Consider the following 24,539-nt stretch of genomic DNA (forward strand, 5'->3'; position numbering starts at 1 on the left):
GTGGGAAACAGGCTGGAAAAGCTGTAAAAGATGATGCGCTAACACGGTGCCAGATAGCCTCATGGTGAGAGCCGGGGATAACCTGGTGCGGTGCCGGACTGGCCACGTGTCTGAAAAGCTTCATTCACATCTGGCACCGGCCACAACGGAGCAGAGTCTAAATCTTCTCACGTTAGTGCCTTGTAAAGACAAACGTGGGTTTTCCAGTACAACAGACTACCCAGCAAACAAGCTGAGCCTGGAGTGACAGAAGCGACGGGAATTACGGATGAGAGGGTTTGGATTTCTACAGGATGCCTGGCTGCTGACCCACAGCAGGCTCATTTCTGGAGGGGCACCGCAGGTGTCTCCTCTCCCCATCCACTAACCTAGTCACACTGAAACAAAGCGAAGAGCCAAAAAAAGTAGGTTGGCCAACTTCTTTCTGCTGAAACAGAAAATCTGATTATGAAAAAAACCTGCAACTTATCTCCATCACTCCTTCCTACAACATTCCTGAATCCTTTCTATTTTAAACCAACTCCAAACAGACAGCTCCCACCCTCTGTCACCATCCAGCATGGCACGCAGTGTTACAGTATCCCAAATCTTGATGTGCACCGGGGTAACTAATCTTCCTTATTCCAGAATTTTTTAGGTATTTATCTATAAACATCTCCTGTTTCTTAACAGGATCCAAACACCTCAGAAGCATGAGAAAGCAACATGACAGCAGCCTCTATTTCCTTCTAATCCTTACAGGGTTTTGGTTTATAAAGCTGTATAATACTTTCTTTGAAGGCAGGGCTCTTGTATTTGTCAGAGCAAGAAAAAGTAGATGCTATCAGTTAACCTGGCCCTGAAAACCTGTATAACACCATGACATCACCTAGCATCACCTGCTTAAAATGGGAAAGGGCTGACTCACCAGCACAGGACAGGAAAGTTTCTACTGCAACCAATTAAGACTCATGCAGAAAGCAGGGAGAGCAGAAGGTGAGAGAACGGCAATTCCCTCTCATGAATTAAGAGTCAGCTGCTACGTGTTATCTTCTTTCAGGCAGAAACAGTTGTCACTGATTTGTCCCATTGGAAAAAATTCCAAACAACAGCAGAATTCTGAACACTAATCAATCTTTTTAGCCTCCTATTTCTTCCAGCCCATCTCCTCCCAGTACACTAATCTGTTCCTCATCTTCAGCGCTTCATTCCCACATGGTTTCCGAGTTGTTTTTCCTGCTGTTCTACCCACCAATTGCAATTTCAGGCACCCTTAGATACAGAGTGAAACATATGGGAGGAAAGGGAGAAATTATTGGCAAGTTTCCCTTTACAGTGGAACTGAACTTCCTTTATGGTTTTATTTATAAAATACCATTAGAAAAGTAGTAGCTTTAACCCTCAACTTTCAAAGTTGGTATATTCAATTGGTGTGCTGTCTGATTAGACCACAAATGCAAAGAGAACTCCATTAAACCGTCAATCTTGCCAACAAAAGTTAACTACAAGCTGGAGTGGTGCTGTTCTGCTTTCTTTCCAAAAATAACTTTGCAGCAATTTGTGATGCTCACCCGCAGCACAAGGCTGCAAACAGAGCTTGAGGTGAGGCTCATGTTTTTGAGCATCAACACTCATTTGTACAAAGATTTATCTCCAAATAAACTTAATCTCCGCTTGCTTTCCACATAGCTTGGCTACTCCCAAATGGTCCCCCCTGCCTCAAAACTGTGCCCTCTGTTTACTTCAGCAAATGTACCTCTGAAAGGAGGAAGATCACATGGGCTGGTATCAAAGATGCTTTGTTCCATTAGTAGCAAGTGATGGCATCAGGCCAAAAAAAAACCCGCAACAGTGTCCCATCTCATGCCCTGATGATGCAAGATGCACTGCTATAAGGCTGGCAGTGTAGAAGGCCTAAGGAGGAGGGTGACCAGATGGAAAGTAAAGAGCAACCGCAGGTTTGTCCCTGTCTAACATCCTGCACGTCGCTGCCTTCCCAGGGCTCTGTCCCCCAACCCTCTGCATGAACTCTGCCACCGGGACTTCTCAGCTCATTTGCATCTGGATCCTCCTTTTTAAATCCATGCCAAGCAGACTTAAGAGGACTGACAGAACAGACCAGCTACGCCTAATGCCATCACCACATGCAATGGATTTCATGCTTTGCAAGTCATCAGAGAAAATCCACGTTTCATTCAAGTCTAGTTGACAGTTTGTGCCCACACTGGCAGGGAGCAGAGGGGGACCTGGTTTTAAAGAGAAGGTGGCTTTGCTGTGTATAATATCATGTCTTAAACCAAAGCTGCAGGGCTTAATTGTAGCTAAATTTACTGGCTTTCCCAGAATGACAGCATTTCCCTTGCACTGCAAAGGATGTATCATCAGTCCACATCCAGCATGAGTACCAAGGTAGGGAAAGACAAATACATTATTTACAGCAAAGAGATTTTTTGCATGACAAAACTTCAGGCAAAGCTGGTTACAAACAAGGGTAAAAACAACAGGTACTTTATCACATGCTGGCATTATTTAACACGCCTAGGCTCACTGAGTTGCTTTCCATAGCCACGTTGCAACTCCCCGAATATAGGGTTTTATAACAAAACTTAACTCAAAATAGACCGGGTGGACATTACTATGACTACAGGAGCAACATTATCCACATGGTTAGTCACGTTTGGTAGGCAGCAGTCTTTTCTGTAACTCGTGAGCTTAACAAGACCTCTAACATCCGAAGCCTTGCTATCTCCATGATTTCATGGTGCTGCCTTTCAGATGGGGAAGATAGTACAACTGATTGAAATAGCACAGCATGACAGATACAAATAATGAATTCAACTCAGCCAAAGGAGAAGGGAAAATGCACTAAACAATGCAAAAATCACAGAAGCCTGCCGTGGCCTTAAGTACGGGCAACCTATTTTTCACTCAGTCTAGTTCTCCTGCTGAGCTAGGTACATGCTCTGTGGCATGTAACAGAGTAATGTTTAATAAAAACAATTAAGAGACTTCACAAATAGTTAGGAAAAACTGCGTGTGAGAGCTTTTGCTTGCCTCATATACAATCCATTCCCAGCCTGAATCGCCAGCCAAAAACTAAACAAGCAAGAATATACCAAATGGAGCACTAAGATGGTCTGAAGTTACCGTGATTTCCAGTTTCCTGAAGAACAGACCATCTGTTCATTGTAGTAACACTGCAGTAACTACACAATTGACTGACAACAGCAAGGATTCTTAACGAGTCTGAACTGCACTGCAGATCTCTGGGCTTCGCCAGTGCTAGCTGAACTGATCTGCTCACACCAGCACAATTCCTCCTATTCGGCCACTGCACTGATCTGCAGATTAAGTACTGCATATATCAAGGCAAGTTTCTCTAAAGCTGATCAATCCAACGGTTTTGTATCATGAAATTTAAAGTCTGCGGCTTATTTGAAACAGATGCAGAAAAAGGTATTGGATTCCATACGCTTAACCTGAACTTTTCATCAGGTGTTAAGAGCAGTAAAAGTTTCCAGTCCTGTGTCAGCAGTAGACTCTAAATAACTTCTAGTATAATAAAGTCGGCCCAGAAAACTACCCATGTGCTTGTAGATTTGCCAAGTAGCTCTGGATGAAGAGAGATTGTTTGGGAGATGCATTGAACCTTACCTGTCATCCGCACTGCGGAGAGATGGGAGACGAAAACTTGTGTTCCTGTCCAACTTTGACTGACTCTTTGTCCTCTTGATGGACCCTTTCAGACGTTTACTGAAGAAGCCCTAAAATGAGAAGTTGCAGAAGTGAAACAGGGAAACTGATGCCAGTAATAAATCAATCAATGCACTGTCATCAAGCCCAAACTCAGCAGCGATTCCTGCCGACAACAATTACAGAACGTGCTGTACTGGGATTCCCCTGAGCAGGAAGAAAGGCAGGGCTAGATTGTCAATGACAGTTCCAGTATGTGATAAATTCAGATCGCAATAATTAGCACTACTGACATTACAAGTGCACTTCAATGAATTCCAGCTATTATACAAGACACCCAAACCCCCGCAATTATCATTTAAGAATTAGATGTCAGCATTTGTTCCCACTTCCCCTTTACAGGCCATGTTTTTAATTCTTGGTCATATTAAGGGTACAAGATGTCTTTTATTATGAGCATCTATTGCAACCACAGTTGCACCCAGATTTCCCTTTTTGATTTAGATATAGCTTGCTAAGTCTTACAATAATTGTAATTTCAATAGCCTCACTACCCAAAACTGAAAATTTTAAAAGATTTCACATGCTAGTGACTTCACATACCTGTTCTGGTCTTGCTTTGAAGCAAAGCTTAACTCAAAAAGCTACTTATGATCTAAAAATACTGAATCTTCAAGTCATCTGCCCTCTGAACTACAATTGTTCATCAAACAATCGCAGACCAAAGCCACGTTAGTCGGAGGGGGCCTCTGGGGATTACCTAGCCAGCCTCCTGCTTGATGTGGGCATCTGCCAACAGCTGGTCAGCCTAACTCTGACTTCGTCTAGTTCAGTCTCAAAAAACCTCTGGTGCCGGAGATTTTGCCACCTCTCTGGGTAACTCAGTCCAGTGCTGCACAACCTTTCCAGTGAGGTGGGGGAAAAAAAAATAAAAAAAAAAAAAGAAGTCCTTGTGTTCAATAAAAACTTCCCAAGCAGCAATCTTCAGCTGCTGCCTCATTACAGCATCTGCCACTGTGGGAAAAAGTTTGGCTCTGTCACCTTCGTAATTCCCCTCTCCGTTGCAGCAGGCTGCCTTATATCATCCCTTAGCAGCTTCTTTCCCCGATAAACAAGTCCTCAACCTCTCCTGATAGTTCTCTCTTTGTCGATAGCAAGAGCTACTGCTGCGTTACCAGTAGTGAAACACAAATACACCTGACCACTGAGATACAAGGGCTGTGTGCATCTGTACATGTGGGGGAACACGGAAATATTTCAGCACCTGCACATTTTGATTTCCTTCTATAGCCCTTTAAGTTACTTTGAGCATAATACACATTTTAAACAAACCAGACATACATGCACATACATTCTTTAGCATAATCAAACACAGAGGTTCTTAATCCAACAGGGATTAAGCAACATTTTACTGGCTGAATGAGTTCTGCTCCTTCACGCAGAAGAGCTGCACCGGAGCCACCGCACACTGTGGGCTGCTGCCGGGAGACTCAGCAAACGCACCTGAGTGAAACCATGTTTGTTAAGAATATTACACACTGGTTATAGATTGGTAGAATCTGCTTAAAACGAATGCTCTTTTGGTGTGGGTTGAACCAGCAGGTTGCTTTAGTAAGGGTCTAGTAACAGCTATATCCAGCTGGGGCCAGCCCTCTCCCCCATCACCCGTGTTTTGCTAGGATAGCAGTCAAGTACAGCTGATTTCCAACACATCTGCAAGGCAAACCTCCACAAACTGCATTTGGGACAGGTGACAGATGCTGCCCACAGCTGCCTCCTGTAATACAGACATCAGCAAATTGGAGACATACAAGGTCTCCTGTTCTTTCCTGTGCAGGACACTGACAAAACAAGAGTGTTTTATTGGCTCCAGGTGACTCAGCCAGGCTGAAGTGTGTGACACTGTTCATCTCAGACTCCTAAGAATTAGGCCACCACAACAAAAGATGACTTCATCTGTAATCTTTTAGTCTGAAAAATCTCACATCTCTTTCACCTCTTCAGGAAGAAAATGTGGTTGATGGACGATTGGACAGGGTGCTACGTGATTCCTCTAGGCTTCATTTCCCCCAGAAGGCTGGACCAGGCGACCTTTTGAGGTCCCTTCCAACCCCGGCTGCTCTATGATTCTCCAGTACTCAAAGGAAAGGGCTATCACCCTCTTCTCATCAGTGCATGATGCCAGGTTAATTGCTGGAAAAGAAGTTGTTTCCAAACAGCAAAGCCTGCATTTGGTCAGGTTCAAGACACATACAGTGCAAGCATCCCTAACCAATTTTCCAGTCCCATATGTGCCTTTATCTCCCCATACTTTCAGTGTTCCTTTTGCAACAAAATGTATTCTCTTCCCTTTAAACAAGCACACCCTTCAACCCCCCCCTCTGCCTTTACTCATTCTGTTATTCTTCATCCCTTTACATTCAGTTTGTCCCTCCTTTCCTATACAATTCAATCCTGTATCCTAATCCTTCTTGAAACTGCACAGTTCCCCTCTCTGTACACACTGGTAGGTGGGTTCTCTCCCTCCTCACGCTTGTTCTCACTCTGGTTCTTTCCACAAATGACCAAGCGAGTCCTGCTCAGCTGTCACTTGTTAAAATCCCACCAAACCCACAGTTCCTCAGCCCCCCGCCACGTGACACCTTCAGCAAATGCAGCATGATGGCCCGGCTCCTCTCTTGCACGGAGATCTGGATGGTGATGCACTACTGAAAGCCTACCCATATCCAATACTGACTGTAGGATCCTTCCAGCACATGCAGATCATCCTCTCCCAAGTACCTATGTAGGAAACAACGTGCTCACACACACCAGAGCCTGCCACGTGCCTGTCCGGGCAGCACAGAAATTGGGATGCCCTGCGGGATGGTGCTGCAGGGGACAAAGGAAGAGGGAATCTGTTTGCTGCATCTGAAGGCAGTGCTGCATTTAAGGCTGCCCTTCAATTCCTGAGGCTTGCAGCCAGCTGGCTCCTCAGGGGTGAAAGCTGCTATGTTCTTCTGAAATAGGAAACAGAAGCGGAAAAGGTATCTTTTTCTAGATATCTAGATACTGCAAAAAAAGCCCACAAATCTACATAGCGTGCTGGGTGAAAAGGTACTGTCAAAAGGGAAGACGTGTTTTTAGCTGTGTGCGCCACTCAAACTGTACTGGTATTCCTGCACTTTTCTTGGTCTTGGTATTGAAAAAGTGCCTTTGAAAGAACCCTGTAATCAATAGATGCTCTTGGGCTTCTCTTGGGGCCATTGCTGGAATTCAAGCAGAGAATGTATAGCACTTTCAAAGGCACTTTCATATATTCTGACCTCTCAGCATAAAAAGTAACAAACCCAACTACAGGGATTCAGATCTGGTGGACCCTGGCTTCGTTCCAGTACCTCTCAGGCTACTCAAATTGCAAACACGAAATAACATGGTTTTCTCCCCTTAAGGGCAAATAAGACAAAGGTGACCCAATTCAGCAAGGGTCCAAAAGTATTTATATTGAGTCATTCCAAATCCCACTCAGAGAGGGACCGTGAATATTCATTTCTGTGTGCATGCACAATTTTAAATTGGCATTGCTTTAACATTAGTGAAACACGTTCTTGGTTTAAATGAATATAATCTACTCCCTTATGAAATAAATATACTATCTGGGGTTGAATACGGCTATCCAGAGTCAACTATACCAAAAAAACCTGAAAAATTAAGGAAAAAAATATACCTAAGGATAAAAATTATTCCAAGAGAGTACTTATTGGTCATCCTCAGAAGACTTGAAAATGTTTGCAATATTTGCTCTCTCCACCTTGCTGGCAGTTCATGCGGGGCCAGTGCTTACAGATGGACAACCTGGGAGCAGCATGAAAAATTCATGTGTGCCAGAACTGAGCAGTTTTTCGACTTCCATTTGCCAAAGGAAATGCTTTTAAATACTGAATGCAGATATAAAAAAGATGTAGTGATGAAAAATGGGCAACAAAACCATGTAACTGGAAGTTTTATTTCCTTTTCTTCTACAGAGAAGAAATCCCTGCCAATGCCGTTCAAAGGACAAAAGCACCCTTACTTCTTTTCCTGTTGTCTAGGTATTTCTCTTAAGGACCTATTTCAACACAAAATACACTGCTGTTTGATTCCAACACCTAAATGAAATGAAGTGCCTGAGCTTTACGAATCATCACGGAATATTTTCAAGAACAGTGTGCTTTTTACTGCTTAAGCAAACACCCTCAGACAGAAAGATATAAACTTATTACCCAAACTGGCAGAAGACGACTAAGTTCTTAATAAAAAAGTACAACATATTTGGGTAGGATAAATTATTTAGCTAGGATGAAACCTGAAAAGATCAGTACAGTGTAAAAGCAGTATTTTAAGAGGAGTCCAGCGAGAGAATAACTGTAAAAAAAATGTGCCTTAATCCTTCAAGAGACAGACTCGATGGTCCACACCTAATGGGTTAAAGCTCAGTATAAATTCCCCTCAGAACCACAGGTTGAGGTGAACAGGGATGGAGAGAAAGCCAGGGAAGAGAGCAAGCGAGAGCGCAGAAGCGTGTACTCAGCCGGGCGTGTGGAGTAGGTTCAGAGCAGGTTCATCATCTCAGCCAAAAGCATCAAACACTGGGGTAAGAAATCCCAAGGATACAACATCTAAAAATAATTCGATCCCACTGAGAATTCTACTCATCTCATTTGTAAGTTAAGCAACTCAAACTCTCTCCCTCTGCCAAGAAGAAATCGCCACAGGAGACGCGATAAATTCGGCAGGCGTCTGTAACCCCCCTCCACAGCTGCGCGGGGAAGGTACAGAAACGCCAACCCCCAGGTATTTTAAACTCAGGGATGGCCCTTGTTCAGGGCAGCCTCGGCTTTAGGGAATGCTGACTCCTTGCCAAAGATTACAACTGTGTGACTGTCCTCAACCTCAGCAAAGCGGCACATGAACCTCCCGACAAATGCAAAGACAGCCCAAACATCAACTGCTCGACTCTTCAGCTATCGCTCCCCTACAGATGCACCGATTCTTCACTCTGGAGAGAACAGCCCATGCATAATAAATAATGATTGTCTTTGCTGTTTTGAAAGCGAAAGGTTAATTCAGCCATGAACTAATAAAACTATATATAACCGTAACACAAATTATCCATCGACAGAATGCAACGATATTAGTGGCAGTTTCAAACCAGGGGAAAAGGGGTGACAGTGAAAGGTCCATCTTACATACAGGGCTGTGGTTTGCAGCACTGCTACCTACATTATGTATTTCTGGGGAAAAACACATTGCCTTTTGGAGGCTTGCAACGCATCTTGAACAGCTATAATTCCAGATGAGGAGCACTAATGTATTATTAATAACAGCAGGTGGGTAACTTCATTTACAGAGTGGTGAGACTTGTTCTCTCCGAGGGGAAGGACTGGGTGGGTACAAAGATAATGCTCAAGTGGCCACGGACGACCGCAGAACTGCCTCCCAACTACTGCGCGTTGTTGGTACACGAAGCATTTTATTTCTTAAGTTGCTCACAGGCAGCTATCAAGAAAAAAAAATAAAATAATATCATAGCCAAGTGGAAATGCTCTTCTGTGCCAGTAACGTTGTAAAGCTACGGGAAGCAAAGAAGCAGGGGAAGATAGCCAGGTCATAAAATTGAAAGATAGAACTAGCAGGATATTCCACGGATTAGGAGCAAACATGGTGAAGTTTACTATCCCCTGCAGAACAACAACAAAATTCCAGTGTAACTAGCAAAGAGGTGGAGAAGTTTGCTGATGAGCCCAGTAACGGTCATTATTAAAGTATTAGCAGTGACTACCTTTGAAAAGGCTCTCAGCCACTCACGCAGTAGAAAAGCAGATGAAAACAACCTTACGTACACCTTGGTGGCAATGTAAAGAACAAGGCAGTGACTTACAACAGTCAAATTCCACCATCAACTCATCCAAATAGCGTGGCACTATGTCACTGAAGAGGTGGTTTATGCACCGGCAGAGCACAATAAAAAACATGTTTGAAAGTATAAACAAAGGATAAAGCACAATAAAAGTCAAGTGGTATTATGTAAGTCTGCCACAGCTTTCACACTAATGCACCACACTCTACTGATCTTTTCATCTCAGCAAGAAAACTAGAACAAAACTAAAACTCCAGAAGTATAAACTGATTAAAAGCAGACAAGAGGGGGGATTTACAAATGATATGCTTTAAAGACCGACTATTTATTTTAGAAACAAAAGCAAGAAGGGATTATAGATGAATAAAACAAATAGCATGGAAATTAACTAAGCTCCTCATGCACCCTGTTACATAAGAAACCCAAGGGGCAATTTAACATGAGAGGCAGCACATTTCCCTGATTGTCAGGAGACCTTTTCTAACGCTATCTATAAATCAGTCCCTAGAATTCTCCACCGCAAGATATTATACAGACAAATTTTTTCAGCAAGATTAAAAAAGGATTATGTGTTTATATAAGGAAGAATAACATATGTAGCTGCATTAGTCAGGTTTAAAAATAACAAGCGTGAGCAATAATCATGCTTCAGGATACAAGCTGATCAACAGCAAGGATCAGGAAGATATTTTTCTCCTGATGGGACAGCACTGCAGATTTGGCCAGATAACAATTTCAACTTTCCAATGAAAAATTGTCTACAGCCACAGGAGGGAAGCAGGAGAGGATGAACAAGTTGAAGAACAGTAATAAGAAAACCAAGGAAATGGAAAGGACACCAGAACAGGAATACACTGATGATACATCTATTAATAAAATGGATCATAAGATTGCACGTACTCTGCATGATATGTAGTCAAAAGCACTAAAGGAATCAAATTTCCAAGTCACTGGGAATCATACTAAAATATTCATGAAGAAACAAGAGCTACCCGATAGCTGGGGAGAGCTACCTCAGCTTTTCAGTTCACAATCCAGCAAGGTGTCCAGCACGGATGCGACTGGGAGCACTGAGGCCACCCGCCTCCACAGGGGCTGTCCAGGCACCAGCACAGGAAAAGAGCATCCTGAAAAGCCCCTATCCAGGAATTAAGGAAGAAAGGTCAGAAGCCTGTCTAGAGAAGAACAAAACAAGGGTGGCAAACAATATTCTGAGACATGGGCCACCTGAGTCTATCAGAGTGTTCAAGCAAGCCACAGTTACCGGCTGAAGTCCGTGGAGAAGCGATGGCCTCCAGCCTACCTCACCCCAACTCCAGCGGCTGCATTTTTGCCTTTCCCTCACGTCAGGAAAGAGGCAGTTAATTTTCATGACCCTGGCTCTTTAGTGCCCTGGCACGCAGCCAGTAAGCAGCTCAACACTTCAGAGTACCTTTTGATAATACACCACATGCACTAATTAGAAAAATTAATGGAAACAAGCTTTGCCAAAGCTAGTAACACAAACCTGAGAACCAGCTGCAGGAATATCTAAAAAGAGTAATTACAACAAGTGATAAGGTATCAAGGCAGAAGAAAAGGTCCAATGGGATGCGGTAGGGATAGTGGCATGACTGCTTCTGTTTAACATCTTTGTTAATGATCTGGAAGAAAAGTTAAACAGCACATTAATTACACTGAGCTATATTAAATTAGGAGGTGAAGTGAGGGCCAGGGAGGACAGAGAAATAACACAAAGGGTTGTGAGCAATTAGAAACTGATATCACACATTCCTGTGAACTTTAGTACCAGAACTCGGCGAATCAATTGAAGGGAATTAAAAACAGAAGAGCAAGAGAAGTGATAAAGGGGCCAGAAGGACTGATTTGCAGAGGATGCATTAATTAAACCCCTGCATAACTTGAGTAAGCCATGATTTGGAGGTGAAGAGTAGAGTGAGTTGGTACAAATTTAAATACTATTAAACCAAGGACAACTGGAATGTGACCACTTATTTTTGTTCAAAGCTATATGCATTCATAGTTCCCCTACATTAATCGCAGGGGAATTACATACTAAGTCAAGTTCACAGCAAACACGAGAAAAACGTTCCTGCTGTTGAGGTCCACCGGACGGTGTCACAGACTGGATATACCCATTGTCTGACTCAGTGCTGTAGTTTGATGTCATGACCAAATCCTCTTTGGCAGAAAGGTAGTGTGAAGTTTATAGAGCCTATGAGCTGTATTACTCCAGGAGAAAGATGCGGATGGGAACTTGGTGAGCATCCCGGAGATAGCCAAGCACCCATTTATGCCTTTGACACAAAACCTGCAGCATAAGAGCCAGCATACCTAAGTGAACACATCACAGGCAAATAATAAAAAAAAAATAAAGCAGATTCAAACAAACACGTTATGGTAAGAAAAGAGTGGAAAGCGGAAGGAAAAACATTAGTCTTACAATAGGGAGGCGAGATCTGAGCACAGCCAGTTTTTCATGAAGGATGCCGCGCTGCCTCACGCTAACGTAAATCAACAATTCCATCTCTGCATTGGCGCTGAAGCAGAATTAAAAATATGTACTTGTGTGCCGTCAGGTCACATGGCCAGGAAAGATCAGACTTGTCCTAACCTGGCAGCGCGATGGTAGCGGAGCAGTGCTCTGGAGAAGCAACAATCTTGCTGACTGCATAAAAGATGAGGCTGGGCAGCCGCGAGATCTCATCAAGCTTTGACCTTCACTTAGGCTGGCTGCATTGTCTTCTGTTCCATTTAGCAGTACTCTCAAAGAGCAAAGAGGCAGACAGTATTTCTATAGATCCAATTATACTCTTGACTAGAAACAAACCATGGAAGGCAATCTGTAAGTATCAGCCTTCCCATCAGGTGCACACAGGGCTCCTATAAAAATCATTTTATTTACTGCAAAGATTGTGTTCTGGCTTTCCTATCTCATTTGCACTTGTTTCTTTGCCACTTTCTCATCCTTTTTTTTTTTTTTTTTTTTTTTTCCCCCCTAATAGCCAGCAGACATAGATGAATCATTTATTATTTGTAATAACAACTCAGTAACTACCCTACCCCAAAGATGCAAAAATCAGAGAGCACAATCCAAGTCTGAAGACTGGTTTAGCAATTCCTCTCTACCCTGCCACTGCAGGAGGTTTGAAGATTTTGATCTTCTCATATTTACCCTCATCCCTCAATTCCAATGGTGGAGCAACAACAGAATACGGCAGGGTGCAACAGTGCAACCGTAGGGAACGGGATGCGCTGAGACTGAGATGCTCTGCCAGGACAGAGTGTGTGTGGGAAGGGAAAAGCTGGTTCCTCGCCCACCTATGCGTCATGATGCCTACTTCTAGCCAGTTCCGTCTGCCTTCCTATTTGTTCAGTCAAATGCTCATTATTAAAAATATGACTTTTCCTATCTATGCGTATCTATAAACATCACACATCTGTCTGTATGTGAGAAGACACACTTAGACACTTCCTCATTTCAGTTTTCCTAATTTTCATGCCCTTCCACGCTCTCCCTCTATATTCCAGATACACCTGGAAATTGTCAAACGGCAATTAATGCAACTAAACCTAGGTGGAGGCTAACGTTTAACTGCAGACAAGAATATTTGGGGAAATGGGGAAGAAAAAGAAAGGACAAGCACCAAGAGCTCTTTGTACGCATGCCTTCTGCTATGCCATGTCAGCATTAGCAGAATCCACTTTATTCCCCTTGGTGGGAGATAACCAGAACACACACATTGTACATGCTGGTCCATGCGGTGGTTAGTCCTGAGAAAAGAGTATGTTTATAACCACTGAGATACTACTTTTCACACAATAGTAAGTTTAAACATTTGTCTTTTCCTCCAGTGCACATGCAGGAGGTAGGAAGGCAAATTTCCTGAATTTTACGCCTCAGCCCCTCAAAATAAATCCTTCACTGACCACTGCCACTGAAGAGGCTACTTAAAAATGTCTCGTCAAGGAAATGTTCGCTTAAGGGCCATTAGGCTGTTATGAATCAAAATTCCAGATGCTAAACAAATGCCAATTAGCAGTATTAAAAAAGCAGATGCCTTGTTCTGAGTAAGTACCACTGCCTGGTGTTTGAAAGGAAAAAAACCTGCACGGAACATGCTGGAAGCCACCGTCCTATTGAGAAGACAGCTTTTAAATAGCATTTCTGAGAGGCAAACTTAAAAAGCTGTAAAAGCAACTTATTATGAAAGTCTCAGCATAATTTTCCATCGGTATGGAAGAAGGTTAAGCCGTCCCCTGCCTTAAGCTGCTTTCTGTTAGAAATCCAAGCAGTGAGGAGGAGAGGTATGGCACAGAGTCAGGGCCACGGCAAGAATAACTGCGACAGCACGACACTGCAGCTGCCTAGAGCCCTCCAGCCTGCACCGTACGTGTCAGTGTCAGGAAAAATAAAAACACAGGTTGTCTTATTATTAGTCTCTTTTCTGTGTATGGATATGTGTGATACATATATATGTGTATGTATCATACATCCCTGTCAAATAAAGATGACCAAACACACATGTGTAAACCATTATAGGCACCTCTTACAACCTTCACCCAAAGCCCTTCTCAGACCACTGATCCCAGACCTCCTCCATGAGGTGCCCAAGTCACCCCACCTGCTTCTCAGAGCTGGGAAATTCTCAATTTAAATCAAAGGAAGAAACACCATTCCTCCCCACCTTATCACCCACCTCTTAGATGTACGCCCATCCACAAAGTTAACAGCGTATTTTATTTCGGTAGTTTTGGCTTGAGCTCATCTGTATTCTTAAGCGATCCGATTGCAGTTTGCTCTTTTAAACAGAGCAGAAGTTGGGACGTTTGAAAACGGGGTGATCTCAAACCCCCACCTGCACTGCAACCTGCTAAGGAGTAACAGCATACAAATGGCTTCTTCAGAGCAAAACCCCCAAAGCCTGGTGCCTGCGAGGAAGGCAGGAGGGTGCATTATGCTCCTGGGTATACAGGTGGCCAGGCGGACAAAGAAGTGCAATACCAGCCACGCGTGGCACAGATAGCTTCTAGGTTTTTTTGCTGGTTTATGCCCAAGAAGGGCAGCCGTATACTGCTTCCTCAGCCTATTTGCCAGAGTCCTCAAAGTCCTGAAATACACTGCCAGGGGAAACGAGAAACATTTTGCGAGGTTCTTGCTTTGAAAGGGAGCAGGAGCTAAGAAGTATTAAGAGGACTGTTAGAGAAGAACTAGAGAAACATCAAAACGTTACTTAAAAGATAGGATCAACATTAAAAAAAACTGTACAAAAATGAGGAACAGAGAAAAAAGGAGGCATATGAAATAAACAATACAGACAGTAATCAAACACTTCTGATCTGTCGCTTGCAGTTGTTAGACAAAGACTATGACAATGTATAAGAGGCTAGGGCAATTACTTACAGATGAAGACAAAGAAGACAGAGAATTTCTTACAAAGGAAGAGTCCTTAGCTAGGACTTTTGAAGGCTCTCAGAGTTCAGAAAGCTTCCTGGAACTGTGTGGACCATGGGCTCAGCATAAAAAGCTCAGAACTTGACATAACAGAATATTCTTGTGACAACTTCATGTGCAACTAGACCAAGACCCTTTCCCCCCACCAATTACCACCCAGAAAACAGGTCACTGAAGCAGCAGAGGATAGATAGTTCACAGAATCGCGAAATAGCAGAGGTGGGAAGGCACCTCTGGAGATTGTCTAGTCAGACCCCCTGCTCAAAGCAGGGTAAGGGTAAACGAGAGCATGACGCTTAGGACACTGTGTCCAGTCTGCTTTGGAATGTATCTCCAAGGATGGAGACTCCACAACCTCTCCAGGCAACCCATCCTGTGTTTGATCACCCTCACAGTGAAAAAAGGGTTTTCTTCTGTTTGAACAGAATTTCAGGTATTTCAGATTGTGCTCACTGCCTCTCGTCCAGAGAGCCTGGCTCCGTCATCTTTATTCTCTTCCATCAGGTATTTATACACATTGCTAAGATTTCCCTTGGAGCTTTCTCTTCTCAAGGCTAAGCAATATATTCTGCTTTAACTGCTACTTCAGGTATTTTTTTGAACTAGAGGAAAATGTGATTCGTGGTATTTCAATAGACATTAGAAGTTCAAGTTTTATTCTGACAAGGAAGTCTTTACAGAAGAAAAATTCTTCACAATGAGGATAGTCAAACGTCAGAACAGGTTGTCTAGCAAAGCTGTGCAATCTGCATCCTTGGAGGTTTTCAACACCTGACTGGAGAACACCCTGAGCAATCTGATATAAATCGGTCCAGCTTTGAAGACAGGGTTACATCAGAGACTTTCAGAGCTCCCTTCCAATCTATATTATTCTATGACTTTGAAAAGTGACCAAGTGTGGAGACCCTGCACATCTAATTGCTTCCTCAGTCCCTTTTTCAATTCCAATAAATCACAAGTTTACTGGTTGCTTTAAACACCATATATTCTATACACTCTGACCAACCTCAATCCTTGTGTAATTTAAGTGGCTGTCATTAAACTCTTGGCGTTTTTTTATTTTATTTCTAAAATGACGCAATGTAGTATTTAATCAAATCCAAGTTTCACACACATTTGGATCTCAAGTGAGCTAGGAAGTGTACTTAACAGGGACAAGTGCTATCTAAAGCAAAGCAAGAACTTACACACTAAAGTACAGAAATGTACTCATGTCCATAGAAAATATACAAAAAACTCCAACGTTCACTAGACAATTCTTCTCCCGTTTTTCCTCAGGTTTTAAACTAGGCAGATGACTTGCCAAAAATAAAGAGGGGTATGAAAATACTTGTAATATTCAAGTTAGATATTTTAAACCACAAATATTGTTAAAAAATTACCGAGCACCTCATTTTAACTTGAAGCATTTGCCCTCAGTCTAATAATAGAAAGGCCTTTGTGCTCCTGGATACACTGACCGAAGAGTGACACAAGCAAGAAAATCCAGACCCCAGCTGAAATTGCCTCATGCAGACCCAAAGCCAACCAAATTAATGACAAAAGCTGAAGAGCTAAAGAGCAATTACACACCTGCACAAATTTCATCAGCTTCTGAATAAACTATAAAGCCATTTCAGTTTTCTATGTATTTCAATGGCACGAGGGAAAAAACCCCAACCAAGCTAAAGGAACTTTTTTCCCTAGTCAAAATTGAGTATGTAATGCAATCCTTGGCAGCAACTTCAAAAGTATTTATATAGGTCGCTGCCCACATTAACACTGGTGTTTCACTATTTGCAACTTTAAATCACGGCAATGAAAATAAGCAAGTTACGGATTTACCAGAAATCTCATTGATAATACATGACAGTTGATAACAATACCTCTTGGTCAACTGGAAATATTAACTAAATACCCTTCCAACCCCCCCAACCCCGCCGAGCTTAGTTGTACACTGTGATATTTTAATCTCCTCCTATTCAATTCAAAAAATTCCTCTTTTGCAGGAAAGGCACACTTACTGGCACTTTGAAAGGAGAAGTATTCGAAGCATCCATGGAGTTGGTTTTCTCAGAAGTGCTGGTCCCAGAGATGCTCCGTCTGCGAGGAGATCTCTCGGCTGGGACCTCTAAGGAAGAGAAGAAAAAGAAGGTGAATGGGTGCCGGGGGGTGGGGAATAATCAGGTTTTATGCTCTATAGGACAGACGCTGCAAAGTTTCAAGTGCATTACTAAACTGCTGAATGACACACACCTATTTTTCTGTCTTATTTACTTCCTAAATCACAATGGCATTTCCACTGACATTCAAGGTTGTGAATCTGACTTGACTCTAGGCAACAGGCAATTAAAATCAAAAAATGCTGGTAAAGATCAATACCCAAACATATTCAGTATTCTATTGCTGTTTATGAAAGAGCATTTAGAGAACTTTTTTTTTTTCTTTTTTTTTTACATAAGCAATGCAGTAATTAACAGGTAACTAAAATCAAGACCCAGGGAAGCTAATTTTAGTCACAGCTGAATACAATTTGACAAAGGTCAAAGTTCAGTCTTATATGATCACACTGCTTGCTCAAACCACACTACCAGCAGAAGACATAACTGCCCGGGTAATATGACATATATCTCTCTGCAGATCAAAAAAAAAAAAAAAAATAGGTCAACTTCTCATTCTGGCAATATGACCTTACTAAGATACGACTTTGGCATCTTAAATCCATGCAGGCTGATGTGACTAGCACAAATATTCATCAAAGATGCACTTACATCTTTTTCTAGTGCAAACACTAGCATAATAGCATAATAAAGTATACACACTATTAAAAACCTCTACACATACACACATATGCTGCACATCCATGCATTTTTGTATCTAGCTAGAAACACATAGATATACATACAGATACCTTTATCGCAACTGCTGCCCATCTCCAGCTCAATAGCCAGACTTAAAGGAATCCAGCTTCACAAAACATCCCCCAACGCGGGGAGGGATAAAAAAAATCACTTCCTAGCAGAAAGTCCATTGTTATCTTTGGAATCTTAGAGAAAAGGAGTAAGCCGTGACTCCAGACAGTGACATTTTGACTCCTGCCGTTTTCCTTTCAAAAGACAGATGCAGCTTAAACTTCCATTTCTGGCCGCCTGGCCCTGGGGATCCGTGCTACTTCCACTTAAGAGAAAGCTGGGTCTCTGCGTTCCCCCTCCCTTCCCACAGCTTGCAGAGAGCGAGCGAGCGAGCGAGCAAAAAAGAAACACACAGGACTGCAGCTATTCAATCAATCGCTCCGACTGCACATCCTCATTAGTTACTTTCAGGCTATTAACAGACGCCCAACTGCCGGCTTCCCTCTGCTACAGAAAAATTTCACCGTATATCCTGATTCACAGCAGCAAAAAAGGTTTCCAGAGAAAGACAGCCAGCTGGTGCCACGAGAGTAGTGTTTTCCTCAAAATAACCGAAGAAAAAACGAGAAAAGCCTTCTTCGGGGATAACATTACTTGTGATGTCTTTGCATACCGGCTTTTGATTTCACCAGAGTTATAGTACGTGTCTCCCACGGATGCGTGAGGCACGACAAAATGGAGCATACTGAGCGAGAGGCTAAGAAATCTGGACCCTGCAGTATTAGTGTCTCACTCTGGAGATATTTATCTTTTAACAAACCAAGCCGCTAACGTTCAGCCTCTTCATCTGCTTGTAACCAGCCATAGCGAAAGAACCGCTAAGAGGGAAACAGCCTCCCAAACTGGGCAAACCAAGTCTAACGCACAATGTAGTTGCCACTGGGAAATGGGCAGGGCAGAGCGGCTCGCTGCCGACCCTGAGGGCGATGCACCAGTAAATCCCGGGCTGTCAGAGCTCGCCCTAACTGCCAGAGAGCAATACCACTTTGGGGGAGACTTCTCCTTCGGGCTGACGAGCAGCATCAGGCACTTTTACAGCTAAGGAGGCAGCGCCTGTTCCGGTGCCGGAGGGTAAGTCCCCGTCAGGGCACCTTTAGAGAACAAAGCGCTGGAGCGGGGCCAGTGCTAGACCAAGGTTTTTGAGTAACGGTCAGTCCCGCCATCTCAGGAGCCTTTGCAGAGGCCGCTGGTCTTATCTGAGGATGCTTTCTTTTATACCACCAGCCTCCTCCCCCTGCCTCTACAAAGGGAAACTTACTTTCTGCAGCACCTGTAAGTACTGCTCTCCCAGAGAGCTGTATTATGTTGGATTTAAGTGATCGCTTCTGCTGTTCTCACTGTAAATGCCATGAAAGCAAACAGCAGTGATATATTCACTTGGAACTGGGGATAAAAGCGAGCATCTTTTATTTTACATCGAATAGTAATGCGTAACGTAATAGGTTTGGCTTTCTCCACTCCTCGCACACAGGAAATCACATCAAAGCTGCTTCAGTCATTTAACACAGTCCGTTAACTTTGCTGAGTCATAAATGAAAACAGGAGCCTGAATTCCCCACTATTTCCAACAATAGGTTCTGCAGAAGGGGCAGTTTCGGAAAAAGTTTATGTTTAAACCACATGGAGTTGAAAAGCTACAACAAGGAACACGCCTGGCTCTCCTTGCCTTCCCTCTTCCCCCCACATCCACCCAGCAGCAATTCAGGTTCTCTGCAAACAAAACACTGCCATTCCGTCGATAAAAGGGATTTCTTCCATTCCCACACCATCACAGACATGTACCAAATGGGGACGGGAAAATGAAATATTCACAAGGTGCCTCCGATAAACTAAAAATAAAACCACCTTTCCCTCTCTTCTCCTTCCAAAAAGCATGAGAAAATAAACAACATGCTCAGTCCCCAGGAAAACAAAAAAGACCTAGATAGAGCAAAATTGTCGAGACATGTTAACTGGAAATGAAAAACTAAAGCAGCCTGCTTATGATGCCTGTAGAACAGCATTTTTGCTGAGTCGTGCAAAAAAATCTATACTGTCACCACCAGGCAAAAAAATTAGACAGTTCCCTCCCCTGCTCCACAAGTAATGCTAGAGGCTACTCTTGCATAATCTTCACCTGCTCTAAAAATCGATGCACCTCTCATCGGCTTAGTATTAAATTACAACTGCTTCCTCCATTGCTCACTCTCAGGGACCAAGACTACAGATAAATCACATTGTTTCGATGGATAAACAATCTGAAAACCTTTTCACCCACTCTCAGTTTTGGGGAAGAAAAGGAAAAAAACCCAAAGCACAAACCCAGAAGGCAGGCAGACCTTCCCCTCTTCAACCCTAAACAAATAATCCATCAAACAAATTCCTAAACATCCCCATGGGACGCTTTCTATTCATCACCTCATATATTGGTGATAGGCAGTAATACTTAAGTAAGTAAATATTTATGCAAATAAATATTTACACACTACATAGTAATAGTTACAAATTAGCTGAGCCAATTACTCAGCAATGGCAGGTGCCTCTGACGAGGGAACTGCCCAAGGATATAATGAAGGTAGGTCTCTCTTCACATCATATTGCATCACTCTACCCTCTGCAACACCAAAGCCTGTTTTGCTGGCCAGAAGGCAGGTTTATGTGAGACAGGTGCCACTTACTACTCTGAGTAGTGGTGATCTGCCACAGCGGCATAGCCTCAACAACCTCCAGTCAGTATGTGGTTCTTGGACTTGATCTGAATTTCCTACTGCTGGGTGCTCTGCCCATTGGAAGTCCAAAACTTTGCTGTTGTCAGAATTTGCACGCTGCTGTGAAGAGCTTTTCCTCAGGGTGGGAGAAGCAGAGATGAACCACACCTCTCAGCTTTGCAGTGGACAGTGCTTGCTACTCTATCTCCTTTTCTCTGAATTAGAAATGGATTGGAAAAGCGCAGGAAAAACAATCAGGAGCAAAGAAACGTCCTCAGGGGTTAGTGTGAAAAGAATTAAGTTACTGAACTTGCAAATAAGGTCACAGAAACAAAGACTGCAAAATCACGGACATCCCTGTAAAGGGCAATGCAATGAAACTACTGCACAGTCTCAGCGGGACTCGCACGAAGGCTGTGGCATCTTCCAGAGCAGGCTCGTGCCCTCCCAGGACCGGCAAGAACATCTCCAGATCCAAGTTTCTGGACTTCATTAAGCAGGATTCTAAAGCAGTCCCAAAGACCTACCTGGAGATGCAAAGAAGGGGTAAGCACACGGGCACACAGAATTTGTCTGTCCTTACTCATAAGGGGCTGGGGCTGGTCTCCGTCACAGTGACCAACAGGATCAGACCACCTACTCCAGGCTGGCAGGTCCTATGTTTCTGTGATCAAGTTCTCGGCCCGGTCATGTTCTGCACGCCACCCTTTTTATCAACTGTAACTTTCAGTACTTTATAGCAATCAATGAAAAGTCACAATCAATAATCAAAGTCATCATTTTATCAGTTGTGACTTTTAACAGTTTATAATAATGCACAGCTTCGCGCTGCCCCATTACCTGCTACAACATCCTTTGCTCTGATGCGCAAGAAAGATTCAGATTTCTGAAAGGCTACATTTACCATCCACTGGGGAAAAAAAAAAAAAAAAATCATACTACTGACAAAAAAATTAGTATTTTTTGCCAAGACATAGCTTCTGTTGAGAAAAAAAATAAAAATAATCCATCCTCAAAATAATTCTCCAAATACCTTCCTTTGGTATCTTTGTGTTATCTTTACTAGGAAGGGGACAGACCGCTGCTGTGTATTATCTGCTGGTTAGGAAAATAAAAGAAAGATATAATCACATCTCAGGGATTAGGAGTTCCTTGTGTTTTGTCTCCACGCATCCCAATATGATGGGCCTGTGACTAGAGGGGATAAAGAATATGAATCATAAAAAGAATTAACTCACTCTGCCTCTCAAGTCTACCTTAATTACAGACATTGGCAAAATACGGAACCAGTTCAACACTACCAGCTACCCAGCCAGAGCCAAGCATCCCCCAGGACTGCCTCTCAGGTGTACTTGCATTGAAATTTCGCCAGCTGAAACCGAACAACCCCCACCCAAATATTTTCACCCCCTGTATAGAGCTAACTGGGTACTCCCCAGGAGAAAATGGTAATTGCTGCTGGTCAGAGCACTGGCCAAACCATCAAGCAACGCCGCCACTAACCTCTTGCCCGAAGGAAGGCTCAATAAAATACACATACTATACGCCTTTTTTTTTTTTTTTTTAAATACTGTTTTAAATGTGGTAGCACTTAGGCAGCAATAGTTAGCACAGCAGACAAAAGATCTAAATATTTACCTTTTAGCTCTGCCATTTTAGAACGTCATCTGCCTAGCTGGGTAATTATACATTTCAGATAGGGTGATGCCACCAGGATGCAGCATGCCAGACTAAGCAGTGAGAGCAGTGAGTGGGTACCACGTCTGCCCAAAGGGTTCCCAGTCTGAACTTGGAACAACCAGGCACAGCCAGTGCGACAAAGCCTGCGCGGGCTGCAGGAGGGCTGGAGGATGTTAAGAATAAGACCTGCAAATTAAGTGAAGTTACCCTTTACAGGTCTCTGGGGTATTATTTTTTAAATACTTAACCCCAGATTAATAACTGAATCCTAGGGGGTGAAAGTAAGAGAGTATCTTGAAGGAGTATTTGGAAAAAAATAAAATAATCTTAGATATTGAAGATTCGTAAGAACAGGAAAGATGAGTGTTTCTCCCGACGGTGACAGAGGAGACACACTGCTGGGAACGTGACAACGGACTGGAGAGGACTGAAGGATTTCCAGGCCTCCTTCAGCATTATTTACTACTCTGTCAAAAGGCCAATTAGTCTCACAGATTAACTACAAAAGAAACACAACAGAAACCTGCAGCACTTGACTTTTTGTGACTTAGTATTTCCTTTACAAACAGGCTTACAGAGTTAATGGGCTCGAATCTAAGCTTGGAAGAAGAGCTGGGAGCGCTGATGGGTTTGCCGGTACAGTTTTTGAAGTTTTTGAAGAAGATATTCATAGATGTAACCACCAGTCGAGTGGTTTACTAGAGAGACAAACAGAGATTCAATAGTTGTTTCAAGGGACAACAGAACTACAGAGCTTGTTTCTTATTTTACAAAGACAGTACATGGAAACTTTTATAGCTTGTAGGGCAAGAAAACAAGCCACAACAAAGATACTGCCTTTCTGCTCTGCTCCATTTTTATTAACTGTTTTTATTAACTGCATTGTGAGTTGCTGATCACCTACCACAGCACATAGTGAAAGTTGTGTACGTGACCCTGATGGTTTGGTCTCATCCTATATGCAAATATTAAAAAACCCCTAACGTACATACATAAGTAATTAAAAAATATAGTTTTATATGCATGAATGAATGTTCATCAAGTGAGAATATTCAGTGGGCTGCAAATTCAAGTACTTTCATTCCAAATAAAGCTACTGCATTGAGCCTGTTAGAAAGGGAGTATCTAATTCCCTTTTAAGCCTTTTAAAAATAAGTGGAAAAATAAATAAGCATTTCAACAAGTACAAAAATTCAACATTCTCCAAGGCGGTTTATGATACGTCAATACAGCATATACATGCAGTAACATTATGGTAGTCACAGCTTCCTTACACAGAAGAGACTATTTTTGTCTCATTGTCTCTTTAGGGTTGTTTCAGAGCGCTCATGTGACAGCACTAACGAGAAAGAGACCTCGTTGGGTGCCGTCAGTATTTACTGTTTACTTCTACCCTGGTAAAAATACATACCAGCTGACAAAATTAGAGACGGTAATGAAAAGCAGACAGATAGAAAGCATTAGGAATAATTATTATTATTATTATTATTATATTAAGAAATGTCTGAACAGCATCTTTCAGATGAGTACCACTCAATGAAATAGGAAGCCTCATATAAAAATAAACAAAACCATTAATATTTTATCTGGAGTAAGCATTTTGCTCACTTAGGGAGAATTCAGACTTGGGCCCAATTTACAGACTGTCATAAAAATGTAATTAAATGCCGGTGTAAGACGATTAGGGCAAAAGCAAACTCCCCGCCCCCCCCCCCCCCCCACCCCGAGTCTATTTTAAGTCCTGAAGTCCACGTTGATGTTCTGACTAGAATACATTATGCAAATTCTGCAAGGTATAACTTAAAGGAGAAAACTGAAATTTGAAGTGACAGGTCTTTCCCATTTATTAAGACAACTAAGATGGGGAAAAAAAGCCACAAGAAGATACATCAGAAAGAACGCAACCAAGTCACAGTATACTGAAGTCCACAAAAGCTACCAAGCCCAGAAAGGGAAATACAAAGGAAACTCTGCAAAGCTCGCTGGCTATAGAACTCCATCATCAAACAACTGTCAGATACCAATTACGATCAAAACCTCTCCCAGTCCATTAGCAGGGATTTTAAAAGAAGATACAGTGCTTTACTAGGGCTTGAGTTGATCAGACAAGTCTTGCGAGATGATCCAAGTAAATATCAAAGATTTTTAATTTACAGACAAGTAATTCTGTTGGTGTTAGACACTTGCATTGTGCTGGCATATAAAAAAAAAGTGTAATCGAATTAGTGGCCAGCTCAGAAGATGCATAGCAAGCAACCTAAATGACGGTTTAAGTC

At 42.6% G+C, this 24,539-nt stretch overlaps 1 protein-coding gene across 8 annotated transcripts in view; it reads right to left on the reverse strand.

Moving 5' to 3' along the window:
• Positions 1 to 24,539, reverse strand: part of RASAL2 (RAS protein activator like 2) — a 187,917-nt gene that overhangs the window by 38,889 nt on the left and 124,489 nt on the right. For all 8 annotated transcript variants that reach the window (XM_056355864.1, XM_056355867.1, XM_056355866.1 and 5 more), the window contains exons 4-5: positions 17,009 to 17,115; positions 3,634 to 3,743 (exon numbers count right to left, since the gene is read on the reverse strand). In XM_056355864.1, coding sequence (XP_056211839.1) covers positions 3,634 to 3,743; positions 17,009 to 17,115 — 217 coding nt within the window. The remainder of the gene's footprint in view (positions 1 to 3,633; positions 3,744 to 17,008; positions 17,116 to 24,539) is intronic.

Source organism: Falco biarmicus, chromosome 11, assembly GCF_023638135.1.
Source record: "Falco biarmicus isolate bFalBia1 chromosome 11, bFalBia1.pri, whole genome shotgun sequence".
Taxonomy (NCBI): domain Eukaryota; kingdom Metazoa; phylum Chordata; class Aves; order Falconiformes; family Falconidae; genus Falco; species Falco biarmicus.